This window comes from Oncorhynchus mykiss, chromosome 10 (genome assembly GCF_013265735.2).
Source record: "Oncorhynchus mykiss isolate Arlee chromosome 10, USDA_OmykA_1.1, whole genome shotgun sequence".
Taxonomy (NCBI): domain Eukaryota; kingdom Metazoa; phylum Chordata; class Actinopteri; order Salmoniformes; family Salmonidae; genus Oncorhynchus; species Oncorhynchus mykiss.
This window is the reverse complement of record NC_048574.1, coordinates 46295378-46323298: the sequence shown is the minus strand read 5'-3', so window position 1 is coordinate 46323298 and position 27921 is coordinate 46295378. Positions and strand designations below refer to the sequence as shown.

Here is a 27921-nt window from a genome sequence, read left to right as displayed (position 1 = left end):
TACATTCTTTATTAATTTCGTTTGCCTATCCTGACGAAGTTTGTTCTATAGAAAGTACTTGAATCTGATGTTTGCTACAAAATTAAGGAAATTAGAAAGGGGGGGGGGATTCTGGCAGGGAAGAGATTTTCGGCACACCGGCGGGCGAAGCGCTGCTGCGCTGTCGAATATATTCATCATTTCCATCCAGTACGCCCTGAACTGGAGCGCATCATTTTCTCTCCGCCTGCCAACCGTTAACCAAGGATACCAGCTACGATCACACGTTACCATCAAATAGCAAACTTAATAGTAGCCTATGGTCTCATTCAGTAACCGCATTCATCCGAATACCCTCCTGCTCTCCTGACCGCCTGTGCACCGTTAGCATTCCGGGCGAGCATACATATTGATTGCTGAGGCAGTGGAAAACGGATAGGCCTACATCCCCTGATATAGTAGCCTATGTTCTCCTCCTGCGCCTGACGGTAGAGGCTGGTGATGCTTTTTCCCTAGACTTGATTTGGAGCCTTTCGCTGCGGGGTGTTTACGACATTTCATACATACGTTTGGTGGCATCCGCCGGTGACTACGAAGATGGCGGAGACGGCAGTCAATGCAGCATCCAGTGGTGCCTTGACAGGTAAACTGGGTAAAAGACGAACGGTCTATTGTTAACAATATCCAATGTTTCTCTTCATATTTTTTTTTTTGCTATGACATTTCTGTTACCTCAAATTGTGCATTTCACCTCATCCTCTAGCATAGGCTATAATCAAGCCTAGCCGAGGCCATTTGTATTGTTTGCTTTTATGGCCAGCTGTCTAAATAAAAGCTGAATAGCCTAGTTGTTAAATCATCAAGATGCAGAAGGACAACACGCACCTTTTTAATTGCCAAATTGATTGGCTCTGTCACAGGCTACATTACGCGTATTTATATGTTTTGATCTATTTTTAACCCGCATAACCTAGATGTCGGTGTCCAAGGATGTTTTTCTGTCGCTGGTACCAAAGTTATTATAGTAAACTAAAATGGAAACGAAAAAACGAAAACCAATCATGAAAAAACGATTTATTAAACTGAAATAAAATAATTAATAAACCCGTTTGAAAAATCTTTAACTCCAAAACGAACTAAAATAAAAACCATAATGAAAATGTTTTGGTTTTATTTTATTTTTATTTATTTTTTATTTTGGGGGATGGGGCAGTTCAAGCTACAGAATCTGGTGGGTAAATGCGGCCAGGAGATGGCGATGTTTCAAACAGATCTGACATGTGCGTCACTATCACTAAACTGTAACAACTGTAATTCATATTGTAATTTGGAGTATTATCAACAGTAAAATACTGTGAAAAGTTTTATCGCAGCATACTGTAAATGATGGTACATTTTGGGAAGTAATGGTGAACGGGGAAGTAATTGCTGTATTTTGAATATCTGATTCTTGAAGTCCCGAAAACCTTAAACTTTTTAAACCATACCAATTTAACTGGTATGTGGTAGGGTGGCGCACAATTGGCCCAGCGTCATTGGGGTTTGGCCGGAGTAGGCCGTTATTGTAAATAAGAATTTGTTCTTACCTGACTTGCCTAGTTAAATGAAGATAAAATAAAGTGGTGCCCCATTATTTTGCCCTTCCGGTGCTGCCAGTTTGGAAGCCTTTGTTAAGACCTCTGGAAGTGTACGTGATATAAAACACAATATTCATTGATATTCTGTAACATGTAAACACATGACCTATAGTAGCCAACCTGCTTGCACCAATCCCATGTCATTGCAGTAATATACTGTGAAATACAAATCCCATCTCCCCTCAATGAATTTTATTCATCCATTCGTTTACGCATTCATTACGATTACAGTAAAAACATGTTTTTTTTACAGTAAATCGTCTAGGTAAATCGTTTAGTAGTACATGTAAGTAGAATCTTATTTGATTTGATTCATCTTACATGTGCTATTAAAGTTAAAAAGCAGTAGATCGATGTTAACATGGGTGAGAGAGTTTCCACCCAATTTTTTGGGGCACCAGTCTCGACGCTATTCCCTTTAAATCCAAGTCACATTGAGATTTACTTTATCATTTAAACCTGACCTATGACCTGACCCATCACCTTAATCGCTGACCTATTACTGCTCCACAGTTGCAAGAAGTGACATCCCAAAAAAACGAAAACTATATTTAAAAAAAATAGCAAATCAGGTCTGAAAACGTGCTTCTACACCTGCATTGCTTGCTGTTTGGGGTTTTAGGCTGGGTTTCTGTACAGCACTTTGAGATATCAGCTGATGTACGAAGGGCTATATAAATACATTTGATTTGATATGATTTGATTTGAAACTAAACTGAATTTAAAATAAAAAATGAAAAAAACGAATAGAAATAAGAACACAACTGTAATAAACTTGGTTGGTACCAATGTGAGCAAAAAAGTGTGATTTGTACTCAAAAAGCCCAGAATGTAGCCTTGAATTTAGGGATGATCAAAAGCATATAGCTGCATCTGGGTTTTGAGGCCTTATTGTTATGGAGTGGACACATATTTAAAGAGGGGCATTAAACATGGATTCTCACCAGCACACAACGTCACAGGCCTTTCATCAATGGTTAAAGACATGTGACAGGTGTTAGTAGCCTACCTGTACGGCCGGTCCTGGCCGTATAAGTCTATAGCCTACTCTAAAAACAGGATATGGAGAGTCCCAATCAAAAGTGCTTTTTAATTAATAGGCTTACTCTGGGTCTGGGAAAGGACCCCTCACTTCCTAGGTTAGTTCCTAGTTTCCTAGTACAATGTTGTGATTTGATGGGTTGCTCCTTGACTAGGAGCTATATTAGATTTTGGTGAGTGATGCAGAAGTAACAGGCCAGATTATGGCTGCTGTGTTTAATCTAGTCCAGAATAAATCAATGGCCTGGCTGCCATCTATCCTAGACTTACAGTGGGGCAAAAAAGTATTTAGTCAGCCACCAATTGTGCAAGTTCTCCCACTTAAAAATATGAGATAGGCCTGTAATTTTCATCATAGGTGCACTTCAACTATGACAGACAAAATGAGATAAAAAAATTCCAGAAAATCACATTGTAGGATTTTTAATGAATTTATTTGCATATTACGGTGGAAAATAAGTATTTGGTCACCTACAAACAAGCAAGATTTCTGGCTCTCACAGACCTGTAACTTCTTCTTTAAGAGGCTCCTCTGTCCTCCACTCGTTACCTGTATTAATGGCACCTGTTTGAACTTGTTATCAGTATAAAAGACACCTGTCCACAACCTCAAACAGTCACACTCCAAACTCCACTATGGCCGAGACCAAAGAGCTGTCAAAGGACATTAGAAACAAAATTGTAGACCTGCACCAGGCTGGGAAGACTGAATCTGCAATAGGTAAGCAGCTTGGTTTGAAGAAATCAACTGTGGGAGCAATTATTAGGAAATGGAAGACATACAAGACCACTGATAATCTCCCTCCAATCTGGGGCTCCACGCAAGATCTCACCCCGTGGGGTCAAAAGGATCACAAGAACGGTGAGCAAAAATCCCAGAACCACACGGGGGGACCTAGTGAATGACCTGCAGAGAGCTGGGACCAAAGTAACAAAGCCTACCATCAGTAACACACTACGCCGCCAGGGACTCAAATCCTGCAGTGCCAGACGTGTCCCCCTGCTTAAGCCAGTACATGTCCAGGCCCGTCTGAAGTTTGCTAGAGAGCATTCGGACGATCCAGAAGAAGATTGGGAGAATGTCATGTGGTCAGATGAAACCAAAATATAACTTTTTGGTAAAAACTCAACTCGTCGTGTTTGGAGGATAAAGAATGCTGAGTTGCATCCAAAGAACACCATACCTACTGTGAAGCATGGGGGTGGAAACATCATGCTTTGGGGCTGTTTTTCTGCAAAGGGACCAGGACGACTGATCCATGTAAAGGAAAGAATGAATGGGGCCATGTATCGTGAGATTTTGAGTGAAAACCTAGTTCCATCAGCAAGGGCATTGAAGATGAAACGTGGCTGGGTCTTTCAGCATGACAATGATCCCAAACACACCGCCCGGGCAACGAAGGAGTGGCTTCGTAAGAAGCATTTCAAATTCCTGGAGTGGCCTAGCCAGTCTCCAGATCTCAACCCCATAGAAAATCTTTGGAGCGAGTTGAAAGTCTGTGTTGCCCAGCAACAGCCCCAAAACATCCCTGCTCTAGAGGAGATCTGCATGGAGGAATGGGCCAAAATACCAGCAACAGTGTGTGAAAACCTTGTGAAGACTTACAGAAAACGTTTGACCTCTGTCACTGCCAACAAAGGGTATATAACAAAGTATTGAGAAACTTTTGTTATTGACCAAATACTTATTTTCCACCATAATTTGCAAATAAATTCATTAAAAATCCTACAATGTGATTTTCTGGATTTTTTTTCTCATTTTGTCTGTCATTGTTGAAGTGTACATATGATGAAAATTACAGGCCTCTCTCATCTTTTTAAGTGGGAGAACTTGCACAATTGGTGGCTGACTAAATACTTTTTTGCCCCACTGTATTTACCTGTCTTCTAATTTTTTCTTCTTCATGTGTTTGCCTCTTTCTCCCGCCAAAGGATTGACTCAACCATCAGTTGCAGAGAAGAGATCCCAAAGCAACGGCCATGGCTCCCCAGCCCGTGTGGCACTCTATCCAGGGAGCCTAGCTGCGAAACACAGTAAGATGCCGATGGCTCACCCACACTCTTAACATTTTAAAATTATTTTCTTTGGCGCTTATCTGAATTGGAAAGGTACTTCACAGAATGACTTTCCATAATTACAACAATCACAATTTACCATGGCAGAATTGGGTAGATTTGAATTATTTGGTACTTGCGTGTCAAGGGGAGTCATTGTTGAGTCATTTTAAGGATTACTATAAGACACTTTTTTTTCCCAAGAAGATATTTTTCAAGATTCCTACAGTGACCACAATAAAAGCACAATTAGATGTTTATAATATGAACTGCCCTAAAATCATATTTTAGAGTGCAATTTCTGGCAAAGGCAAGATCCTTTTCACTGAACAAAGAGCATGGCACTGTCTCCCTCTGCAGTCTCAAAGTAGTACTGCAGTTCAGTGCTATGTACAGCACTGCCTTCCTCTGCTGATAAAATGTGGGGACTGTTGTCTCTCCTATATCAGATGAGGTGCTGAGCCCACCCTCGGTCACAGAGAAGAGGCCCCAGCTCAATGGGCTCCCCTCCACTTTACTTCTGCCAGGCAACAACACTAACAATCATGCAGGTAAACAGTGTAAGTCCCACCCCCACTGTGGTTGTTAGCTCCCCTGCACATCTCTCCCTCACTGGGTCTTCTCTATAAACACATCTCTCCCTCACTGGGTCTTCTCTATAAACACATCACTCCCTAACTGGGTCTTCTCTATAAACACATCTCTCCCTCACTGGGTCCTCTCTATAAACACATCTCTCCCTCACTATCTCTTTGGAATGTCTCTCCTTGCTCTGTTTCTGTCTAGCTTGTCTGTTTCTCTGTGTTGATCTTTATATCCCATTCTCTCAGACGTGGAAGGGTATCTGAGGACAGATGACCGGATGCGTTTAGCCAAAGAGAGACGTGAGGAGAGAGATAAAGGTCTAGGTAAGTGATGTTCCTGACATTTTCTTTCAAGTATTGAGACTGATGGAAATCACTTCTTATTGAAACCAGTATTTGTATTGTAGCAGGTTAGCAAAAAATGCTCTAATTTTGCCCTATAGAACCGGCAGCCAGTAAATGTTTAGTTTAAGGAAGCAAAGCTCTGGAATTGTTGTGGGTTGTTATAGTGGTGTTTTAGAGGGTCGTGATCTAAATGTGTTGGTTGGTGTTTCCAGCTGTGCGAGAGCAGGCAATCAGGGAGAAAGAGCGGCGGGCTCAGCTGCAGTATGAGCGTACGGTGGAGGAGCGCTGGAGGAAGCTGGAGGAGCAGAGACAGAGAGAGGAGGTCCGCAGAGCTGCTGTGGAGGAAAAGAGGAGGCAGAGGCTGGAGGAGGAGAAGGTCAGACTCATCACTTAGCCACTACATTAGGGATCATCAACTATAGTCAGACGCGGAACAATTATTCTAATATATATATATATATATATATTATTATTATATATTTTTTCCCTCTATAAAATTTGGGCGGCAAATAAGATCACCCGTGGGCCAAATTCGGCCCGCATGCCGCCAGTTGGTGAACCCTGCACTACATCTATATTCAGATTCCTTCGTCTCCAGTGCATGATGTAGTCACCCTCTGTCCTCACACTCAGACAGCTTTTTCACCTCCAGTTCAGTTTCAGTAAAAAGTTTGTATGTTTATTGTACCGTTTGGATGTACTGTTTTTGATTGTATGTGTGGGCAAGTACAGCAACAGCCTATTCTAAAAGATAAGCAGGGACATATGCTCTTTCATTTACTAAAATCCTGTGGTTCATTAATTACACTATGCTCTGTACTTAACGTTGCCTCCCAATCAGATATTAGATAGGATTTGCAACCCCACCCTCTCCTTCTAGATTAGTCCTTCCCACCCTGCACACCAGTGGTTTCTGGGAATGCTGGTGTTGGTCTATATGTAAATCTTAGGAACCTCATCAGACTCTTAACTGAATATCTATGTCATTCCATTTTCTTAATCGGATCCTAATCCTGTTTTGTCATTGCCCTCAATTCCTCGATGGGTCCCAAGCTATCTGCTGAGCACAAAGTTATCCACAGATATGTCTTTTTAAACCATGTCACACACTGCCACTTTCTAAGGCCATTTATTGTTAGGATTTGTAGCCTACATTGATCTCACCGTTTAACCTTTCAAGAAAGACTTAATTTGGTCTAATAAGGTTACGTGAAATAACTTGATTTATCATTTTTGTCTGCTCTCGTAAATGTATGCTCAATGAGGATTTTTGTGACATGTTTTGGATGACACAGCATTTCCCTTGGCCATCCATCTCACACAGATTGATGATCTATGCGTGTGTGCGTTCCCATTAAATTGATTATATCCTCTGGGTGATGTCATTTTAGACCAATAGAAATTCCAGAGGAGCCTATGGGGTGTGGCTAATGTCATAATTTATTTTCTGTGGTACTCATTTAAGAATTTTTAACTTTTTCACCTGTGCTTGGTCATTCTGTATAATAATAATAATAATAATATAATAATAATAATAATAATAATAATAATAATTTTGTTATTGTGCTGGCTCCATCTGTGTGTAGTTCCATTTGCCGATAGATGTCCACATCTTTTATGAGTTTCGATAGGAAGAAATAAAAAGGAAGAGCAGGGATATAGATAGGAGGAAAAGATGGAGCACATTTAAATGGAGAGATGTTGGCAATGGTTGATCACCCACCAGATGGCTTTGTCTCCTGCTCTGTTGGGCTGTGTACCATGGCAAAACTGTGGGTGGGGAAGGGTTAACTAGCTTGGAAGGAAGATATTTTACTCGGGGAAGTCTGAGTAGAACAGGCATCCAGAAAAATAAAAAGGGGGAGGGGGGGGGGGTATCAGATAAAGGAAAGGGGAGCTATTCTCCAACCTGTCAATACTGTTGCTGCTGCGAAACTGAATGTGTCAGAGTGTCTCTTTGTGTCTGCTTGGGTGTATGATCGGAGGGGTGGAGTCCCAAGCAGCTGTGGTCTGTATCTGCCTGCTTTGTTAAGACTGTACCGTGCTGTGTCAGAGGAGAGGTTGTGGTCATGGAGCGACTAGCCTGGTCCTTGTGTGGCCAGGGGAGCAGCTCAGTGACAGAGTCCCTTGTATTCCCGGTCCTGGAACGGCACAACCAGGAGCGGCTGGAGGCTCTGATGAAACGCTCCCTGGAACGCAGCCTGCAGCTGGAGCAGAGGCCCAAACGCTGGACATGGGGCGGACCTGGAGGAGCACAGGGTGAGTCCACAACGGGGAGCTGGAGATGAGGGTGCAATGAGATGTGAATGATGAAGCTGTGACTGGAAGGAGGAATGGTGCGGGGCATGGAGGGAGGGAGGGACTTTTGGAAGGGACAGCAATGCATGTTCTAGGCTAATTCAATTTGGCATGTCCCTTCTGGCTTCTAAAGTGATAGGATACACATTTGGTGTTGCTCTCTGTCAGATACAAATCACATAAGTAGTCCATCAGATATACTAACACATGATAGGTATTTTTGGGGGAAGCTGCTGCTAGCTGATGGCTACTCTGCCCTTCGAATCGAGACTCAAGGTCAGACAGTGATGTCTCTGTCAGCCTGTCCCAGACCTGTCGTAAACCATGGAACTAGTCATCAGTCCAGTCAACCCCGAGGGGAGCAAAACAGACAGTTTTAAAATTGACAACATACTGGTTACTGCTTCAGGGCATTATTGATGGCTTCTATCCTGGGGCACTCCTCAGGGTTGTTGCATTTTCAGGATTATGATGGAGGTGGGGGGGGGTGGAGGACTGAGATACAAAAACATGTTCAAAACCTAGAACGCTGATTTTCATGCAGTTTTCTGAATATGTTTATGACTTATGTACTGTATGTGTGATTTGGATTGGGTCATAGAGGGATATATGGAAGACAAAGGTGTGTATGTGAGAGAGAGAGAGAGAGAGCCTTTCTCCCTGGCCTGCTCATTGCCTCCAGCCTTGCTGCATGGGTTTACCTCCCCAGTTGTCTACAGGAGCGCCCTGCTGGGTGCAGAGGTGTATCAGGGGGTCATCAGGTAAAGACACAAGTGGCTGCTCTGATCATAACGCTATGCTCTCTCTGCTCTGCTCCGCCTGCTGCCTATAGGTGACTGTGAGAATGCCCCTCTCCTTGCCTCCACCTTTCCCCATGAACTCGCCGCCCCCCTTCCTGCTGCCAGCGAATCCGGTAATGTTATGAACCCCTCCCGTTCGGTCCACCAATCCCCTGCCCCCTCCTTCTCTCCACCCCACAATGACCACTGCTCTCATGGCAGTTTTGCTTGAGGGGAAAGGTCATGCCAACTCAAAGATTTTATGTATATTTCCCAGAATGCATGTGCAACAACTGAATCAGAAAGCATGAGGATATGTGTGAAAAGTCAATGTGTACCTTGTACAAGTACTATTGTACAAAGTGCACATTGACATTGTGTAATTGCTGCTTTTTATACATTTTTGACGTGTGTGCGTATGCTCAGCTTGGGTATCTTGATGTCTTAGTTGTATTTTGGTACTTCCAAGTCGATCCCGGGTCGAAAAAGAGCAAGCATTGGGATGAAAATAGAGGTGTAGGGTTTTGGGATACAGAGCGAAGAAGATATCCATTAGGAAATGACAGGCACTAGGGAATGTACACTACACAAAGAGCCAAGGAACAGGGGACATGTACACCACTTCACTTCCTCCTTTTCATTGTTTGAAACCTCCTCTCCCTCCTTGTTGAAGGCATATGTCACTCAGTCAAAACACTCTGGTTGAGGTTGGACATTCTCAGTGCTTTTATGCATCTTACCAATCTCTATCTCACCCATACAAATACTTAGTGTTATTTTTTTGTTTCAGAGAGCCCATCCCATCCCCATGAGTGAAAACAACCCAATAATAATGAAGTGATGAGCAGTATTTGCATTCAACATGCACAGGAACAGGTAGCCCTCCAATTTGATAAAGTACTACTACTCCTTCTACTAGTATCACCACTAGTACTACTACTACTCCTCCTTCTCGTTAGTATCACCACTAGTACTACTACTCCTCCTCCTTGTAGTATCACCACAAGTACTACTACTACTCCTCGTAGTATCACCACTAGTACTACTACTACTCGTAGTATCACCACTAGTACTACTACTACTCCTCCTCCTCGTAGTATGACCACAAATACTACTGCTACTACTACTCCTCGTAGTATCACCACTAGTACTACTACTCCTCCTCGTTAGTATCACCCCTAGTACTACTACTACTCGTTAGTATCACCACTAGTACTACTACTCCTCCTCGTTAGTATCACCCCTAGTACTACTACTACTCATTAGTATCACCACAAGTACTACTACTACTCCTCAGTATCACCACAAGTACTACTACTACTACTCCTCGTAGTATCACCACTAGTACTACTACTACTCGTAGTATCACCCCTAGTACTACTACTACTCCTCCTCCTCGTAGTATGACCACAAATACTACTGCTACTACTACTCCTCGTAGTATCACCACTAGTACTACTACTCCTCCTCGTTAGTATCACCCCTAGTACTACTACTACTCGTTAGTATCACCGCTAGTACTACTACTACTCGTTAGTATCACCGCTAGTACTACTACTACTCGTTAGTATCACCGCTAGTACTACTACTACTCCTCGTAGTATCACCACCAATACTACTACTACTACTCCTCGTTAGTGTCACCACTAGTACTATTACTCCTCCTCATAGTATTACCACTAGTACTACTACCACTACTCCTCGTTAGTATCACCACTAGTACTACTACTACTCGTTAGTATCACCGCTAGTACTACTACTACTCCTCGTAGTATCACCACCAATACTACTACTACTACTCCTCGTTAGTGTCACCACTAGTACTATTACTCCTCCTCATAGTATTACCACTAGTACTACTACCACTACTCCTCGTTAGTATCACCACTACTACTACTACTACTCCGCTGTAGTATCACCACTAGTACTACTACTACTCCCCGTTAGTATCACCACTAGTACTACTACTCCTCTGTAGTATCACCACTAGTACTACTACAACTACTCCTCGTTAGTATCACCACTAGTACTACTACTTCTCCTCGTTAGTATCACCACTAGTACTACTACTCCTCGTTAGTAACACCACTAGTACTACTACTCCTCCCCATTAGTATCAGCACTAGTACTACTACTCCCCGTTAGTATCACCACTAGTACTAATACTACTACTACTTGTTAGTATCACCACTAGTACTACTCCTACTCCATGTAGTATCACCACTAGTACTACTACTCCTCCTCGTTAGTATCACCCCTAGTACTACTACTACTCATTAGTATCACCACAAGTACTACTACTACTCCTCAGTATCACCACAAGTACTACTACTACTCCTCGTAGTATCACCACTAGTACTACTACTACTCGTAGTATCACCACTAGTACTACTAGTACTCCTCCTCCTCGTAGCATGACCACAAATACTACTGCTACTACTACTCCTCGTTAGTATCACCACTAGTACTACTACTACTCGTTAGTATCACCGCTAGTACTACTACTCCTCCTCGTTAGTATCACCCCTAGTACTACTAATTCTCGTTAGTATCACCGCTAGTACTACTACTACTCCTCGTAGTATCACCACCAATACTACTACTACTACTCCTCGTTAGTGTCACCACTAGTACTATTACTCCTCCTCATAGTATTACCACTAGTACTACTACCACTACTCCTCGTTAGTATCACCACTACTACTACTACTACTCCGCTGTAGTATCACCACTAGTACTACTACTACTCCCCGTTAGTATCACCACTAGTACTACTACTCCTCTGTAGTATCACCACTAGTACTACTACAACTACTCCTCGTTAGTATCACCACTAGTACTACTACTTCTCCTCGTTAGTATCACCACTAGTACTACTACTCCTCGTTAGTAACACCACTAGTACTACTACTCCTCCCCATTAGTATCAGCACTAGTACTACTACTCCCCGTTAGTATCACCACTAGTACTAATACTACTACTACTTGTTAGTATCACCACTAGTACTACTCCTACTCCATGTAGTATCACCACTAGTACTACTACTCCTCCTCGTTAGTATCACCCCTAGTACTACTACTACTCCTCAGTATCACCACAAGTACTACTACTACTCCTCAGTATCACCACAAGTACTACTACTACTCCTCGTAGTATCACCACTAGTACTACTACTACTCGTAGTATCACCACTAGTACTACTAGTACTCCTCCTCCTCGTAGCATGACCACAAATACTACTGCTACTACTACTCCTCGTTAGTATCACCACTAGTACTACTACTACTCGTTAGTATCACCGCTAGTACTACTACTCCTCCTCGTTAGTATCACCCCTAGTACTACTAATTCTCGTTAGTATCACCGCTAGTACTACTACTACTCCTCGTAGTATCACCACCAATACTACTACTACTACTCCTCGTTAGTGTCACCACTAGTACTATTACTCCTCCTCATAGTATTACCACTAGTACTACTACCACTACTCCTCGTTAGTATCACCACTACTACTACTACTACTCCGCTGTAGTATCACCACTAGTACTACTACTACTCCCCGTTAGTATCACCACTAGTACTACTACTCCTCTGTAGTATCACCACTAGTACTACTACAACTACTCCTCGTTAGTATCACCACTAGTACTACTACTTCTCCTCGTTAGTATCACCACTAGTACTACTACTCCTCGTTAGTAACACCACTAGTACTACTACTCCTCCCCATTAGTATCAGCACTAGTACTACTACTCCCCGTTAGTATCACCACTAGTACTAATACTACTACTACTTGTTAGTATCACCACTAGTACTACTACTACTCCTCGTTAGTATCACTAGTATTACTACTACTCCCCGTTAGTATCGCCACTAGTACTACTACTACTCCTCCCCATTAGTATCACCACTAGTACTACTCCTACTCCTCCCCATTAGTATCACCACTAGTACTACTACTACTCCTCATTGTTAGTATCACTACTAGTACTACTTCTACAACTACTCCCCATTAGTATCACCACTAGTACTACTACTACTCCTCCCCATTAGTATCACCACTAGTACTACTACTACTCCTCCTTGTTAGTATCACCACTAGTACTACTACTCCTCCTTGTTAGTATCACCACTAGTACTACTACTACATGTAGTATCACCACTAGCACTACTACTACTCCTCCTCGGTAGTATCACCACTAGTACTACTCCTACTCCATGTAGTATCACCACTAGCACTACTACTACTCATCCTCGGTTGTATCACCACTAGTACTACTACTACTCCTCGTAGTATCACCACTAGTACTACTACTTCTCCTCGTTAGTATCACCACTAGTACTACTACTCCTCGTTAGTAACACCACTAGTACTACTACTCCTCCCCATTAGTATCAGCACTAGTACTACTACTCCCCGTTAGTATCACCACTAGTACTAATACTACTACTACTTGTTAGTATCACCACTAGTACTACTACTACTCCTCGTTAGTATCACTAGTATTACTACTACTCCCCGTTAGTATCGCCACTAGTACTACTACTACTCCTCCCCATTAGTATCACCACTAGTACTACTCCTACTCCTCCCCATTAGTATCACCACTAGTACTACTACTACTCCTCATTGTTAGTATCACTACTAGTACTACTTCTACAACTACTCCCCATTAGTATCACCACTAGTACTACTACTACTCCTCCCCATTAGTATCACCACTAGTACTACTACTACTCCTCCTTGTTAGTATCACCACTAGTACTACTACTCCTCCTTGTTAGTATCACCACTAGTACTACTACTACATGTAGTATCACCACTAGCACTACTACTACTCCTCCTCGGTAGTATCACCACTAGTACTACTCCTACTCCATGTAGTATCACCACTAGCACTACTACTACTCATCCTCGGTTGTATCACCACTAGTACTACTACTACTCCTCGTAGTATCACCACTAGTACTACTACTACTACTCCTCGTTAGTATCACCACTAGTACTACTACTCCTCCTCCTCAAAGTAGCGCCACTAGTACTACTACTCCTCGTTAGTATCACCACTAGTACTACTACTACATGTAGTATCACCACTAGCACTACTACTACTCCTCCTCGGTAGTATCACCACTAGCACTACTACTACTCCTCCTCAGTAGTATCACCACTAGTACTACTACTACTACTCCTCGTTAGTATCACCACTAGTACTACTACTCCTCCTCCTCAAAGTAGCGCCACTAGTACTACTACTCCTCGTTAGTATCACCACTAGTACTACTACTACATGTAGTATCACCACTAGCACTACTACTACTCCTCCTCAGTAGTATCACCACTAGTACTACTCCTACTCCATGTAGTATCACCACTAGTACTACTACTACTCCTCCTTGTTAGTATCACCACTAGTACTACTACTCCCCCCGTTAGTATCACCACTAGTACTACTACTACTACTACTACTCCTTGTTAGTATCACTACTACTACTACTACTACCCCCCCTCGTTAGTATCACCACTAGTACTACTACTACTCCTCCCCATTAGTATCACCACTAGTACTACTACTACTCCTCCTTGGTAGTATCACCACTAGTACTACTCCTACTCCATGTAGTATCACCACTAGCACTACTACTACTCCTCCTTGTTAGTATCACCACTAGTACTACTACTACTCCTCGTAGTATCACCACTAGTGCTACTACTACTACTCCTCCTCATAGTATCACCACTAGTACTACTACTCCTCGTTAGTATCACCACTAGTACTACTACTACATGTAGTATCACCACTAGCACTACTACTACTCCTCCTCGGTAGTATCACCACTAGTACTACTCCTACTCCATGTAGTATCACCACTAGCACTACTACTACTCCTCCTTGGTAGTATCACCACTAGTACTACTCCTACTCCATGTAGTATCACCACTAGCACTACTACTACTCCTCCTTGTTAGTATCACCACTAGTACTACTACTACTCCTTGTAGTATCACCACTAGTACTACTACTACTACTCCTCCTCATAGTATCACCACTACTACTACTCCTCCTCGTTAGTATCACCACTAGTACTACTACTACTACATGTAGTATCACCACTAGCACTACTACTACTCCTCCTCGTTAGTATCACCACTAGTACTACTCCTACTCCATGTAGTATCACCACTAGCACTACTACTACTCCTCCTCAGTAGTATCACCACTAGTACTACTCCTACTCCATGTAGTATCACCACTAGCACTACTACTACTCCTCCTCGTTAGTATCACCACTAGTACTACTACAACTACTCCTCGTTAGTATCGCCACTAGTACTACTACTACTCCTCGGTTGTATCACCACTAGTTCTACTACTCCTCGTTGTATCACCACTAGTACTACTACTACTCCTCGTAGTATCACCACTAGTACTACTACTACTACTCCTCCTCATAGTATCACCACTAGTACTACTACTCCTCGTTAGTATCACCACTAGTACTACTACTACATGTAGTATCACCACTAGCACTACTACTACTCCTCCTCGGTAGTATCACCACTAGTACTACTCCTACTCCATGTAGTATCACCACTAGCACTACTACTACTCCTCCTCAGTAGTATCACCACTAGTACTACTCCTACTCCATGTAGTATCACCACTAGCACTACTACTACTCCTCCTCGTTAGTATCACCACTAGTACTACTACAACTACTCCTCGTTAGTATCGCCACTAGTACTACTACTACTCCTCGGTTGTATCACCACTAGTTCTACTACTCCTCGTTGTATCACCACTAGTACTACTACTACTCCTCGTAGTATCACCACTAGTACTACTACTACTACTCCTCCTCATAGTATCACCACTAGTACTACTACTCCTCGTTAGTATCACCACTAGTACTACTACTACATGTAGTATCACCACTAGCACTACTACTACTCCTCCTCGTTAGTATCACCACTAGTACTACTACTACTACATGTAGTATCACCACTAGCACTACTACTACTCCTCCTCGTTAGTATCACCACTAGTACTACTCCTACTCCATGTAGTATCACCACTAGCACTACTACTACTCCTCCTCAGTAGTATCACCACTAGTACTACTCCTACGCCATGTAGTATCACCACTAGCACTACTACTACTCCTCCTCAGTAGTATCACCACTAGTACTACTCCTACTCCATGTAGTATCACCACTAGCACTACTACTACTCCTCCTCGTTAGTATCACCACTAGTACTACTACAACTACTCCTCGTTAGTATCGCCACTAGTACTACTACTACTCCTCGGTTGTATCACCACTAGTTCTACTACTCCTCGTTGTATCACCACTAGTACTACTACTACTCCTCGGTAGTATCACCACTAGTACTACTACTCCTCGTTAGTATCACCACTAGTACTACTACTACTACATGTAGTATCACCACTAGCACTACTACTACTCCTCCTCGTTAGTATCACCACTAGTACTACTCCTACTCCATGTAGTATCACCACTAGCACTACTACTACTCCTCCTCAGTAGTATCACCACTAGTACTACTCCTACTCCATGTAGTATCACCACTAGCACTACTACTACTCCTCCTCAGTAGTATCACCACTAGTACTACTCCTACTCCATGTAGTATCACCACTAGCACTACTACTACTCCTCCTCGTTAGTATCACCACTAGTACTACTACAACTACTCCTCGTTAGTATCGCCACTAGTACTACTACTACTCCTCGGTTGTATCACCACTAGTTCTACTACTCCTCGTTGTATCACCACTAGTACTACTACTACTCCTCGGTAGTATCACCACTAGTACTACTACTCCTCGTTAGTATCACCACTAGTACTACTACTACTCCTCGGTAGTATCACCACTAGTACTACTACTACTACCCTATACACTACGACTTCTGCATCTGCTACTCACCACCACCACTGCTAATAGCTATCATTGTCAGTGTCAAAATATTTTTTGAGGCAGACCCACCCTACATCCTTTCCATTCTCCGGTTGTACTCACTAGTCTAGAACTAGTATTCTTAGCCCGCTCCTCCTCCCCGTGTGATTCTTGCACCTTCATTTATCTGTCTCATGTCCCTCATGGTCATACGTTGTTTTGTTTGTCATCCTCATCTCCGTCCCCTCTTCCCAACACCTCCATTGACCCCTGACCCCTCCATCAGCCCAGCGCTGTCACCTGAACTCTGTGGAGAACCTGATGGTCCACCGCCTCCTTACCCACACTCACTCCTCTATGGCCAGGTGCCACAGTGCAGCAGACCTCCATCTGCCCTGCCACCGATGCACAGGTAACACCTAGAGAATACATCTGGACTGACAATTTTTTTGCACATTGGCAGTAAATATTTCCAGACAGGTAATAGCCCCTAGAAACATTTATCATTGGTGATGCAGAGACTAGGGAATGCATGGCAGCGTTTGTAGTTCTGCAGATAGACACTTGTCTATCCACTTTATGTCAAGGTCTGGCTTTTGTGAACGTGTGTCTGAGGGTGTAGATGTGAGGTGTTTCCTGGCGGGACTGCTGTCTATAATGTTTTGGTGTGCCAAGGAGAAGAAATGCCTACATGCTAAGATACTTGCAAAAGTGTTGCTTAGTTGGGCATGCCTTATATGTAGTGGTAAAACAAAAATAGGTGGATAAACACAGATTGCCGTCCGCAAGAAGTAAAGTAACGCTCCCTATACTTTCAATCCCTTTTTCCGGTGGGTAAATGCCTGAGTAAAATAAAAGGTAAAGCAACAACGTCTACATGCAATTTTATTTACTATTTGTGATTTATTTTAGGCTCCCGAGTGGCGCAGCGGTCTAAGGCACTGCGTCTCAGTGCTAGAGGCATCACTACAGACCCTGGTTTGATCCCGGGCTGTATCACAACCGGTTGTGATCGGGAGTCCCATAGGGCGGCGCACAATGCCCAGCGTGGTCCGGGTTAGGGGAGGGTTTGGCCGGGGTAGGCCGTCATTGTAAAATAAGAATTTGTTCTTCACTGACTTGCCTAGTTAATTAAAATGTGTGCGCATGCCGCACATCACTCCAACTTGCCACGAATAAACATGTGAAAGACAAAATAGTTTGTATGATTTGATTTAAACAATTTATAGTATTGTTAATGTCCTCCATACCTATACTGTGGGTATTGATCTAAAAACATAGAATTACTACTTTGTATCTCCTTTGACTACAATACTACTTCACTTGATTATTATTATTTTGACCTCTGACCTCTGATGCCTGTCGTTGTGCAGCTCCCTGCAGCCCCCACAGGTCACCCTATCGGGGCTCGCCAAGCCGGGTTGATCGACGGAGGCCCCAGGGCTCTTCAGAGGAGTCACCAGCAGGATCTCGCTCAACCCCTCAAACCCCCAAGGTCAGACTTGTCTTACGTACACACTTGGCTATAGAATAGAGAGAAACCAGTGCAGAACCCTGCTAGCAGTTGGTAGGGCCATGTTGGCATGATTACATCTGTAAACACACACATTATCTTGTGTGTGCTTTCAGAAAGAGAGGTTACGCAGAGAGAGAAGGACTGGCTCCCCAGCGACAGGCTCCTCTGTGAGAAGAGCAGAATCCCCAGCCATGTACACCAGACGCTCAGCCTCCCCCGCCACCCCCAAGTAAGACTCGCTGTCCTGCTGCTGTATCCGTGTGGTATGTCCTAGTTACTATGACAGAGGATAATAATGTCCTTCTGGTTGTAGGTTGCTGCCTAAGAGCCGTACTCAGTCTCCCTGCACTGTGCGCCAGTACCACCCCTCTCCCATCAGGCACAGACCCACCACCCCAGTTCCCGACGGCAACAAGGAGGATGGACATGTTGAAGAAGCCAAAAGTCACAACAACATCAATGACAGAAATGTCTCCAAGCCAGAAACCACTGTGAAAAGTATGTCTGATATCCAGAGCCCTAAGAAGTCTTCCCAAGCAGACAACCCTGAAAAAAAACTGGCCAAAACTGAGACCCCAGAAAAGAGATTCCCCAAAACTGAGACCCCCGGTATGAACTTAAAAGGTGAGATTTCTGAAAGAAAGAACTCTATGACTGACACATCTGATAAAAAAGCCTCCAAAATAGACACCCCAGATAAGAAGATGCCAAAGTCCACCAGCAGTGAACTGAATGCAGATAAGAGCACAGGTGAAACTCTACTGTTTACCAATCTTTTTGTGTATGTCAATCATTAAGTACACTTATCAGTGCATTGGGCACCTGTTTCAATGCACACTGATGTCTGCCGTTGTCCTTGTGACAGAGCCATCGCCAGTGACAACAACAGGGAAAGGAGTTGCCGGGACGACAAACGCAGAGGAAGCATCTAGACTGCTAGCGGAGCGTAGGCGTCTGGCCAGGGTGCAGAAGGAGTTGGAGGAGAAACAACATGGTGAGCGGGAGGAGAAGGAACGGTAAGGAAACTGTGTGTCACCGTGTCTCTCTGTGTGCCTGTACATGATGCATCAATGATGTCTGCTTGTCCGTGTCTGTGACTGAGAGGGTATACTGTAAGTCATCATGTCTGTCTGTGTCACTCAGTCTGAAGGCGGAGCAGCTGAGGAGGAGAAAGGCAGAGGAGCGGGCACGGCAGGAGGAGGAGAAGAGCAGACAGGAGGACCTCCGCAGGAGGAGAGCGGAAGAGGAGAAGCGACAGAGGGAGGTCCGGGAGAAGGAACTACAGGTCCAGATGGACAGAGAGGTCAGGGGTCACAGTGGGGGGGGTCACTTTATGTATGGTGATATGTTTCTCTGGTGCATGTGCATGTTTGTGTGTAACGTTGTGTATATGCACAGTACATGTCTTACATTATTCCAAGCATAAATCCTGCGTCTTTATCAATACAGAAGGAAGAGGGCGAGTTTCAGGCTCAGAAGGATGCAGAGAGTCAGCGTCAGGAGAGAGAGATGCTGAAGCTGCAAGAGGAGGAGGAGAGACAGCTGAGGAAGAAGGTTTTTATGACTCCAAATTAAATTATTATTGAATGAATCAGTATATCTGATACCCAGTCTGCAGCTCTCAGTATATATCAAAGTCTGTATGGTGCTACGTCTCCACAGAGAATTGAGGAGATAATGAAGAGAACCAGGAAGAGCGATGAGAACCAGGAAGAGATGAAGGTACTGTAGAGATGCCTGCCGTTCTCATAGCTCTGCACGCCTCAAGCAAAGAGACCTGCTGACTCCTATATTACCCACGTAATGTTGTGTGATCTTGTCAGGTATTGCATACCAATACAGGATACACTTTGCGGCTTGTACCCCCCCTCCCCCCCTCCCCCAAGAGCTTTTGTTTTCATATCTATGTTGTGATCATTATCATGATTAAATTGTATCATTGTTGATACATTGGTTTATGCGTCCTGATTACCGCAGGTCTTAATCGCACAATACTATACATAATTGTCCTCTTATTTGCTGTGGAATAATAGATGTTGACTCCATCTGTGTTCCATATTGAAGCAGGAGGAGGGGCAGGTGGAGACTCAACCGGTCTCACCACCAGGTAGGTGACCCATTCACCCACTGATACTCTGCCTGCCTGCTCACCCCAGCAGGAAAGACACTATGAATGTATAAATGTAGGAGTCCCACCCAGTGGCAGCAGTGGGTAGTCTGGTGGGTGAGCGATCCCAGTACTTTTCCACCAATATAGGGGTCTCCTGCATGGCTGTGATGTAGCAGTGTTTTTCCAATACCTGTCCTCAGGAGAGGATCAGATTCACTCAGCATCCTAGATTGTATTCAAGGCCATCCATTCAAGGTCTTTGGCTATTTTATAACTCCTCTGTCCCTGCCACAATGCAGCCCTCAGCATGTAACTTTATATATTTAGAAAATGTAATGCAATTAAAGAGAAGGACCCATATGCATTTCTTTATTTTGTTTGCTCATGTAGAACAGAGGACATTAGCAAATATGCCTGTATACTTGAAATTGGAAGCCACTCTGGCTCGCAAAGGTAGCTCATGAAATGTTTCCCAAAGTGGTGCATATAGGTTAGGGTTAGGGCCATGGACTTAACTAATGTGACAATGCTTTTGTCGCAGTAAGATACAGTAGGGCGCTTAAATAGCCTGACATGATTTTAGAGGAGGCATGGGATTTGTGTGTAATTAGCATCTCTTTAATTTCAGCCATCCTTGGCCAGGTCATGTGGTGCTCTTTCTCGGGGAATAGTCCTGTGCAATGTGATATTTCTGTTCTCTACAGGGGATATGCAGATGAACTCAAAGATGAACGTTGAAACGAATGCTCAGGTGAATGTGCATGAAAACCCAAAAGTTGAGTCTCAGGTTAATGGGCAGGCCGCTGCCTGCGTCAACAAGCAGGACAGTGCCCTGGTGAAGGGGCAAGCCACTGATCAGGTGACCCCACTGAAGAATATTCTGGAAAAGGGACAGAACGCTCAACAAGTAAATGGACAGGGTGCAGCCCAGGCTCTCAAGCAAGAGAGTGTCTTAGTGAAGGGAAAGGTCCCTTCCCACGTGATCAAGCAGGAGAATGCACAAGCGAATGTACAGGTGAAGAGACAGGAGGGTACCAAGGTGAGCAGCCAAGCCACTGCTCAGCTCAAAACCGAGGAGAGTACTCAAGTAAACGTGACGTTGACCACACAGACTATCGGACAAGGGGTGCAGACCAACAAACTGTCCCTGGCACTCCTACCAGTGGGCCTACCCCCACCTCCACTCATCAACCTGGAGCTTCTGGATGTGAAGAGCCGTGGGGCGTATGATGAGGTGCAGTCCATGGAGGTCAGGTAAGCCATCAGAGCAAGGCCATTTCTATCTACAGGAATGCGTGATATGGAACCAATACATTCTAGGGGTACTGGTTAGTATGAACAGTTGCAAACACATTGCCCACCATGCCAGGAACCTAGCTATAAATGTGAGAAAGAGGTATATGGGAAGCACACCGTGGGTGATAGAAGGATGCCGGATTGGCACACAGTCAACAAAACTGATCTAACAAAGTGGATATTTGTACAAATCCGTCATGATTGATGTATTGTAACAGGCCCACGATGGGGTTACTAAAGTCAGATTTGGATACACGTTTTTTTTTGCTGCATAACATTTGTAAGTTGTCCCTTTTCAGGTTTAGAAGAAGTGATTGATACAGTGCCTTGCGAAAGTATTCGGCCCCCTTGAACTTTGCGACCTTTTGCCACATTTCAGGCTTCAAACATAAAGATATAAAACTGTATTTTTTTGTGAAGAATCAACAACAAGTGGGACACAATCATGAAGTGGAACGACATTTATTGGATATTTCAAACTTTTTTAACAAATCAAAAACTGAAAAATTGGGCGTGCAAAATTATTCAGCCCCCTTAAGTTAATACTTCGCGCCACCTTTTGCTGCGATTACAGCTGTAAGTCGCTTGGGGTATGTCTCTATCAGTTTTGCACATCGAGAGACTGACATTTTTTCCCCATTCCTCCTTGCAAAACAGCTCGAGCTCAGTGAGGTTGGATGGAGAGCATTTGTGAACAGCAGTTTTCAGTTCTTTCCATAGATTCTCGATTGGATTCAGGTCTGGACTTTGACTTGGCCATTCTAACACCTGGATATGTTTATTTTTGAACCATTCCATTGTAGATGTTGCTTTATGTTTTGGATCATTGTCTTGTTGGAAGACAAATCTCCGTCCCAGTCTCAGGTCTTTTGCAGACTCCATCAGGTTTTCTTCCAGAATGGTCCTGTATTTGGCTCCATCCATCTTCCCATCAATTTGAACCATCTTCCCTGTCCCTGCTGAAGAAAAGCAGGCCCAAACCATGATGCTGCCACCACCATGTTTGACAGTGGGGATGGTGTGTTCAGCTGTGTTGCTTTTACGCCAAACATAACGTTTTGCATTGTTGCCAAAAAGTTCAATTTTGGTTTCATCTGACCAGAGCACCTTCTTCCACATGTTTGGTGTGTCTCCCAGGTGGCTTGTGGCAAACTTTAAACAACACTTTTTATGGATATATTTAAGAAATGGCTTTCTTCTTGCCACTCTTCCATAAAGGCCAGATTTGTGCAATATACGACTGATTGTTGTCCTATGGACAGAGTCTCCCACCTCAGCTGTAGATCTCTGCAGTTCATCCAGAGTGATCATGGGCCTCTTGGCTGCATCTCTGATCAGTCTTCTCCTTGTATGAGCTGAAAGTTTAGAGGGACGGCCAGGTCTTGGTAGATTTGCAGTGGTCTGATACTCCTTCCATTTCAATATTATCGCTTGCACAGTGCTCCTTGGGATGTTTAAAGCTTGGGAAATCTTTTTGTATCCAAATCCAGCTTTAAACTTCTTCACAACAGTATCTCGGACCTGCCTGGTGTGTTCCTTGTTCTTCATGATGCTCTCTGCGCTTTTAGCGGACCTCTGAGACTATCACAATGCAGGTGCATTTATACGGAGACTTGATTACACACAGGTGGATTGTATTTATCATCATTAGTCATTTAGGTCAACATTGGATCATTCAGAGATCCTCACTGAACTTCTGGAGAGAGTTTGCTGCACTGAAAGTAAAGGGGCTGAATAATTTTTGATTTGTTAAAAAAGTTTGAAATATCCAATAAATGTCGTTCCACTTCATGATTGTGTCCCACTTGTTGTTGATTCTTCACAAAAAAATACAGTTTTATATCTTTATGTTTGAAGCCTGAAATGTGGCAAAAGGTTGCAAAGTTCAAGGGGGCCGAATACTTTCGCAAGGCACTGTAAATGCAAACACCTGTTCGTACCAGCTGCCAGGAGTGCTAGTGTAACGAATGTGAAATGGCTAGCTAGATAGCGGCTAGCTAGTTTGCTCTGAGACCTTGGAGTAGTGGTTCCCCTTGCTCTGCAAGGGCTGCGGCTTTTGTGGAGCGATGGGTAACGATGCTTCGTGGGTGACTGTTGTCTGTGTGCAGAGGGTCCCTGGTTCGAGCCCGGGTATGGGCGAGGGGACGGACGTAAAGTTATACTGTTGCATTGATGCTGTTGACCCAGATCACTGTTTTTTTTTTATGCGTAATGGTGATGGTGACATGAACATGTATTGGGGTTGACATCCATACTATAATTATACTCATATTTTTACCTCAACTTAGTGTGAAATACACATAAACAATAGCTGGGGGGCAATGAGGACATTCGGGATCTTTCCCCCACGCGTTTCCATGGCATTTCCATTGCTTTGGTTGAGTTCCAATGACCTCTTTATCGCATCTATGTTTGTTATTCTTAGAGTATTAGTGATATTGTCTCATCAGAGTCCTATTTGGACCCTTAGCTTTACCACAGCCTTTTCTCATACCCTGAGGAATATTGATAGTAAAAATGGCTTCGCATTTAACAATTTGCATAATAAATGACTCTCCTCATATCCGCCCTTGATTACACAAGGACCGCATGCCCCATAGATGTACAGATATGGTCATAGTAGTATTCGATCGGTGGAATAACCATTATGATATTCACAAATGTTGCTCCCTCTTCCCCTCTCAGCCCAGTTTCCAAGGAGGAACTTATCTCCATCCCAGAGTTCTCCCCAGTCAATGAGGTTCAGGAAAACGCCATGAGTAATACCCGAGCCCTGGAAGATTTGCTGGACCTGACGGGTCATGTGGCCTACCCCAAACTCTCCCACGTGGACAGCCTAGGAGACTGCAACAAGAACCTGATCGACGGGCTCTGTAGTCCCGGCGCCGATTCCAAGCTCATCCTCCACCCTCATACAAGCACAACATCCAGTTGCCAGGTACATAAATATGCATGTGAGAATAATATCTTACGCTCACATGTTAAAATACACACCGCTCAGGTTGCCACAATACCTCTCTCACGCTGGCATCTCAAGTGCTTGCACTGCACGCTGGGCACATCACGTCATTTCAAGGTGGATAATTGGGTAATATTTGGTTGAGACGTTGCTCAAATGAGATTACAACCTATTTTCACCCGCTCAAAAAGACTGCCAAAAGTTAGTTGAATTTCCAATGTGTCACCACTAAGCTTTCAACCATCTAAAAGCACAGCAAAGTTCTACTGGGAATAAAATGTCAGATATTTTGTTTATTTATGCAACAGATTGTGTTATCACTATGCTTCATCTAATAGCAGAACCAAATTACCTGGATTGCAGTTGAGAATACATCAGAAGTACATCGTGCAAGTGATCAATGGCGTTTGAGATTCTGCACAGATTGTTACAGCAATTGTGAACATATCCACAGACCTGCTATGACCTATACTTGCTATATTGAACTAGCACACTTTATATGAATACATACGAAGACATCTATAGCTACAGTAAACTCAATGTGGCCATGGATCTGTTACTTGTTTAATGGTTGAATTTTACATTAGTTTGTAAAAGAGCATTTACTCTAAACTACTTACTGTATTATAAAAGTAATAGTGAATTGTGTTTGCTTGACAATGCAACCAAATATGAACATTTTAAAGGAGATAGGACTAGCCATAGGTACATCTGAGCTGCTGGCTTAATCCCATTCTCTAACTTTAGAGGTGTGAATCCAACATATCATTTGCTAACTTGTAGACAAGCTAATAGGCTATTTATTGTATTTCAAAAGTTATATTGTGTTTGGTTGTCAATGCAACCAAATATCGACATTTGAAGGAGATTTTTCTTCTGCTTGGATACTTCCATCTGCCACTCACTTAGTCTTGCTTTAATTCCAATTTGTCTACAAATTATAGAAAAAAACATATTCTTTAACTTTTATTTTTGGTTGTGATGGAGACAAAATTGAACTGAAGCCAGACTAAGTCAGTGGCAGATGGAATTATTCAAGCAGAATATACTGTACCTCTCCTTAAAAGTTGATATTTGGTTGTGTTGTCAACCAAACACAATTCAAAATCATGACATTTGAAATCAACCAGAGCTTGAAATCCTGGGCCTATTATATTGTCGATTTTTAGTTGAATTCTGGGTTGAATTGAGACCATAACTTTTGATGACTTTGCAAATGCTATATAGGCCCTGGGTGGCTAGACTAAAGGGTAGCTGTAGGTAGATCAATTCTCCAGTAGGAGGTGCTGCCCAGCCTATAGTTTATATTCTGATAGTGGATATAACGTTGGAGATCTGACATTGTTTTAACGGTACAAATTCATCATATTTTATACATGGTTTGTCTACATTGAAATTTGGTTACCATGATGATATCCTGTGGTTGAAATTTCACCCTCAAAACAACAAGTTGAGGACTTTTTTCCAATCCAATGTATTTTCCATGTGGAGTCCGAGTCACAATACATTGACAAATTTTGTTCAAACAACGTTTATTCAACCAGTTTGTGCCCAGTGGGTAGCTTCTCTCAAACACACAGAATCTTATGATGACTTTTTAAATTTCAGAACCCTGGACTGGCAAGCCATGATGGAAGGAGCAGAGGGAAATGATCTGCGTTATCTGATGTTATTGAGGATGGAAGTCTCTGCACCTCTTGAGATGAGAGAGAGAGAGAAGGCACTCTGAATGTAGTTTTGACCCTCCTTTGTTGGTCTCCAACCTTGAATGTCCATTAACCTTCAACCTTCTCCTATAATACATCTGTCCTCATAGCCTTGGACAATGGAACTTAAGTGACAGTAATATTAATAGATTTACTATACTTGTTAAATAATATCGTAATGATAGTCATAGATATCTGTGTCATGCCATGTATTGCTTAGAGCAGTTGTTAGTGTGGTGTCTGAAACGTGGGTGTGTGTGTGTCTTCAATGAAAGGAAGTGCCCATGAAGTAATTGACTCTTGACTGCCTGTTATGATCTGAAGCAGTTAGCTAAGCTAGCTATTTGAAAACAAAAGCTTTTATTCTGTAGTTGGATAGAAGCACAGACTGGTGATGTCCTCTCATTAAACATTTGTTTTATAGTGAAAGACCCCACATATACAGATGTAGAATATCATCTCAGTAAGTTGCCTTTGCTATTGCAGTATTGTTCCTCTTAGGATTGAAAGTTTCATATTGCTCTGAATCCACCTAATGTAGTTTAGTATGCACTGATCATTCAATTAGATTGTTCCACTGAAAAGTCCACAGTTTTCAAATCTGGCTGTGGATGCCTCAGGCTAGCTCGTATCTCCCTGGACATGATTAACTCCCAAGAGTCTCGAGCTTGTTGTCATAGTGTATGTTTCCAACATGCTGTGTGATTGGGTTTGTGGCATGTGTGCCATAATACTTGAACCCTGGTCAAATAGTACTGCAACTCAAAAGTCAACATAAAGAATCTGTACAATAACGTTCCTCATTATAATCCAGATTGCCATCAACCCATGCATTGCAAGTTTTGTGGCATCTTTTCTTCCTTGATCTACAAAGTAATGAGCTATGCATGATCCCTCAAAAGTCTGAAACCTCTGAGCTGGTATCATTTGTGTCTTAGATTGGTGACTTTGATTGCTACAAGTCAAGGACAAAACCTATCGTGACTTGCAGGATGCTGTGTTGTCCAAATTAAGTTTATTTTGGTGTGTATATGCACAGATGTGAGTGGTCAGTCATTGGTTCCGCTTGGACTGTATTGTGTTTTGATAAATAATGCACCAAAAGAAGGCAAGATTTTTACTTGGAAGACTAAGCAACCAGGGATTTAGAAAATCAGGTTAAAAGAAAACACATTTGAACAGTGTAGTAGTGTGTCTTATTTCTAACTAAAGCAGCATAGCAGTTAATTAAAATAATTGAACTATTGTAAACATTGTGCATGGGTCATTAGCATAAGATGTACCATTTAATAAACCTTCAAACAATATTGTATGGTGTGATTTGTATGTTGTTGCTCCTGAAGGCCACTATGGGGGGGGGGGGGGGGGGGGGGGGGGTAGCAGACACATCTCAACATCAACTGTTCAGAGGAGACTGTGAATCAGGCCTTCATGGTCGAATTGCTGCAAAGAAACCACTACTAAAGGACACCAATAAGAAGAAGAGACTTGCTTGGGCCAAGAAATACGGCCAATGGACATTAGACAGGGGGAAATGTGTCCTTTGGTCTAATGAGTACCAATGTTTGATTTTTGGTTCCAGCTGCCGTGTCTGTGAGATGCAGAGTAGGTGAATGGATGATCTCTGCATGTGGTTCCCACCATGAAGCATGGAGGAGGATGTGTGATGGTGTGGGGTTGCCTTTCTGGTG

General features: G+C 43.1%; 1 protein-coding gene across 5 annotated transcripts; it reads left to right on the top strand.

The window, feature by feature from the left end:
• Window positions 1-138: 138 nt before the first annotated feature.
• Window positions 139-27537, top strand: LOC110534080 (MAP7 domain-containing protein 2). 5 transcript variants are annotated; one of them, XM_036990484.1, is made up of 19 exons: window positions 139-622; window positions 4590-4691; window positions 5162-5272; window positions 5543-5620; window positions 5854-6017; window positions 7801-7900; window positions 8772-8852; window positions 16930-17055; window positions 18017-18138; window positions 18273-18388; window positions 18473-18783; window positions 19025-19175; window positions 19303-19462; window positions 19609-19713; window positions 19822-19881; window positions 20224-20266; window positions 20974-21523; window positions 24251-24503; window positions 26133-27537. In XM_036990484.1, exons 1-19 carry the CDS (start codon window positions 577-579, stop codon window positions 26175-26177), a joined length of 2724 nt encoding a protein of 907 aa, XP_036846379.1. In that variant the 5' UTR covers window positions 139-576; the 3' UTR covers window positions 26178-27537. The 5 variants fall into 5 exon arrangements, with proteins under 5 accessions (XP_036846379.1, XP_036846378.1, XP_036846377.1 ...); XM_036990483.1 differs by having other exon boundaries at window positions 142-622; window positions 5162-5263; window positions 18473-18909; XM_036990482.1 differs by having other exon boundaries at window positions 142-622; window positions 18473-18909.
• Window positions 27538-27921: the final 384 nt, after the last annotated feature.

Bases quoted from the DNA above. Each gene is read 5' to 3' on its own strand.
- LOC110534080 (XM_036990482.1), top strand. From the start codon at position 577: ATGGCGGAGACGGCAGTCAATGCAGCATCCAGTGGTGCCTTGACAG. The intron at 4,692-5,161 runs GTAAGATGCCGA...CTCCTATATCAG, and splicing joins GAGCCTAGCTGCGAAACACA to ATGAGGTGCTGAGCCCACCC. The intron at 18,910-19,024 runs GTGAAACTCTAC...TCCTTGTGACAG, and splicing joins GAATGCAGATAAGAGCACAG to AGCCATCGCCAGTGACAACA.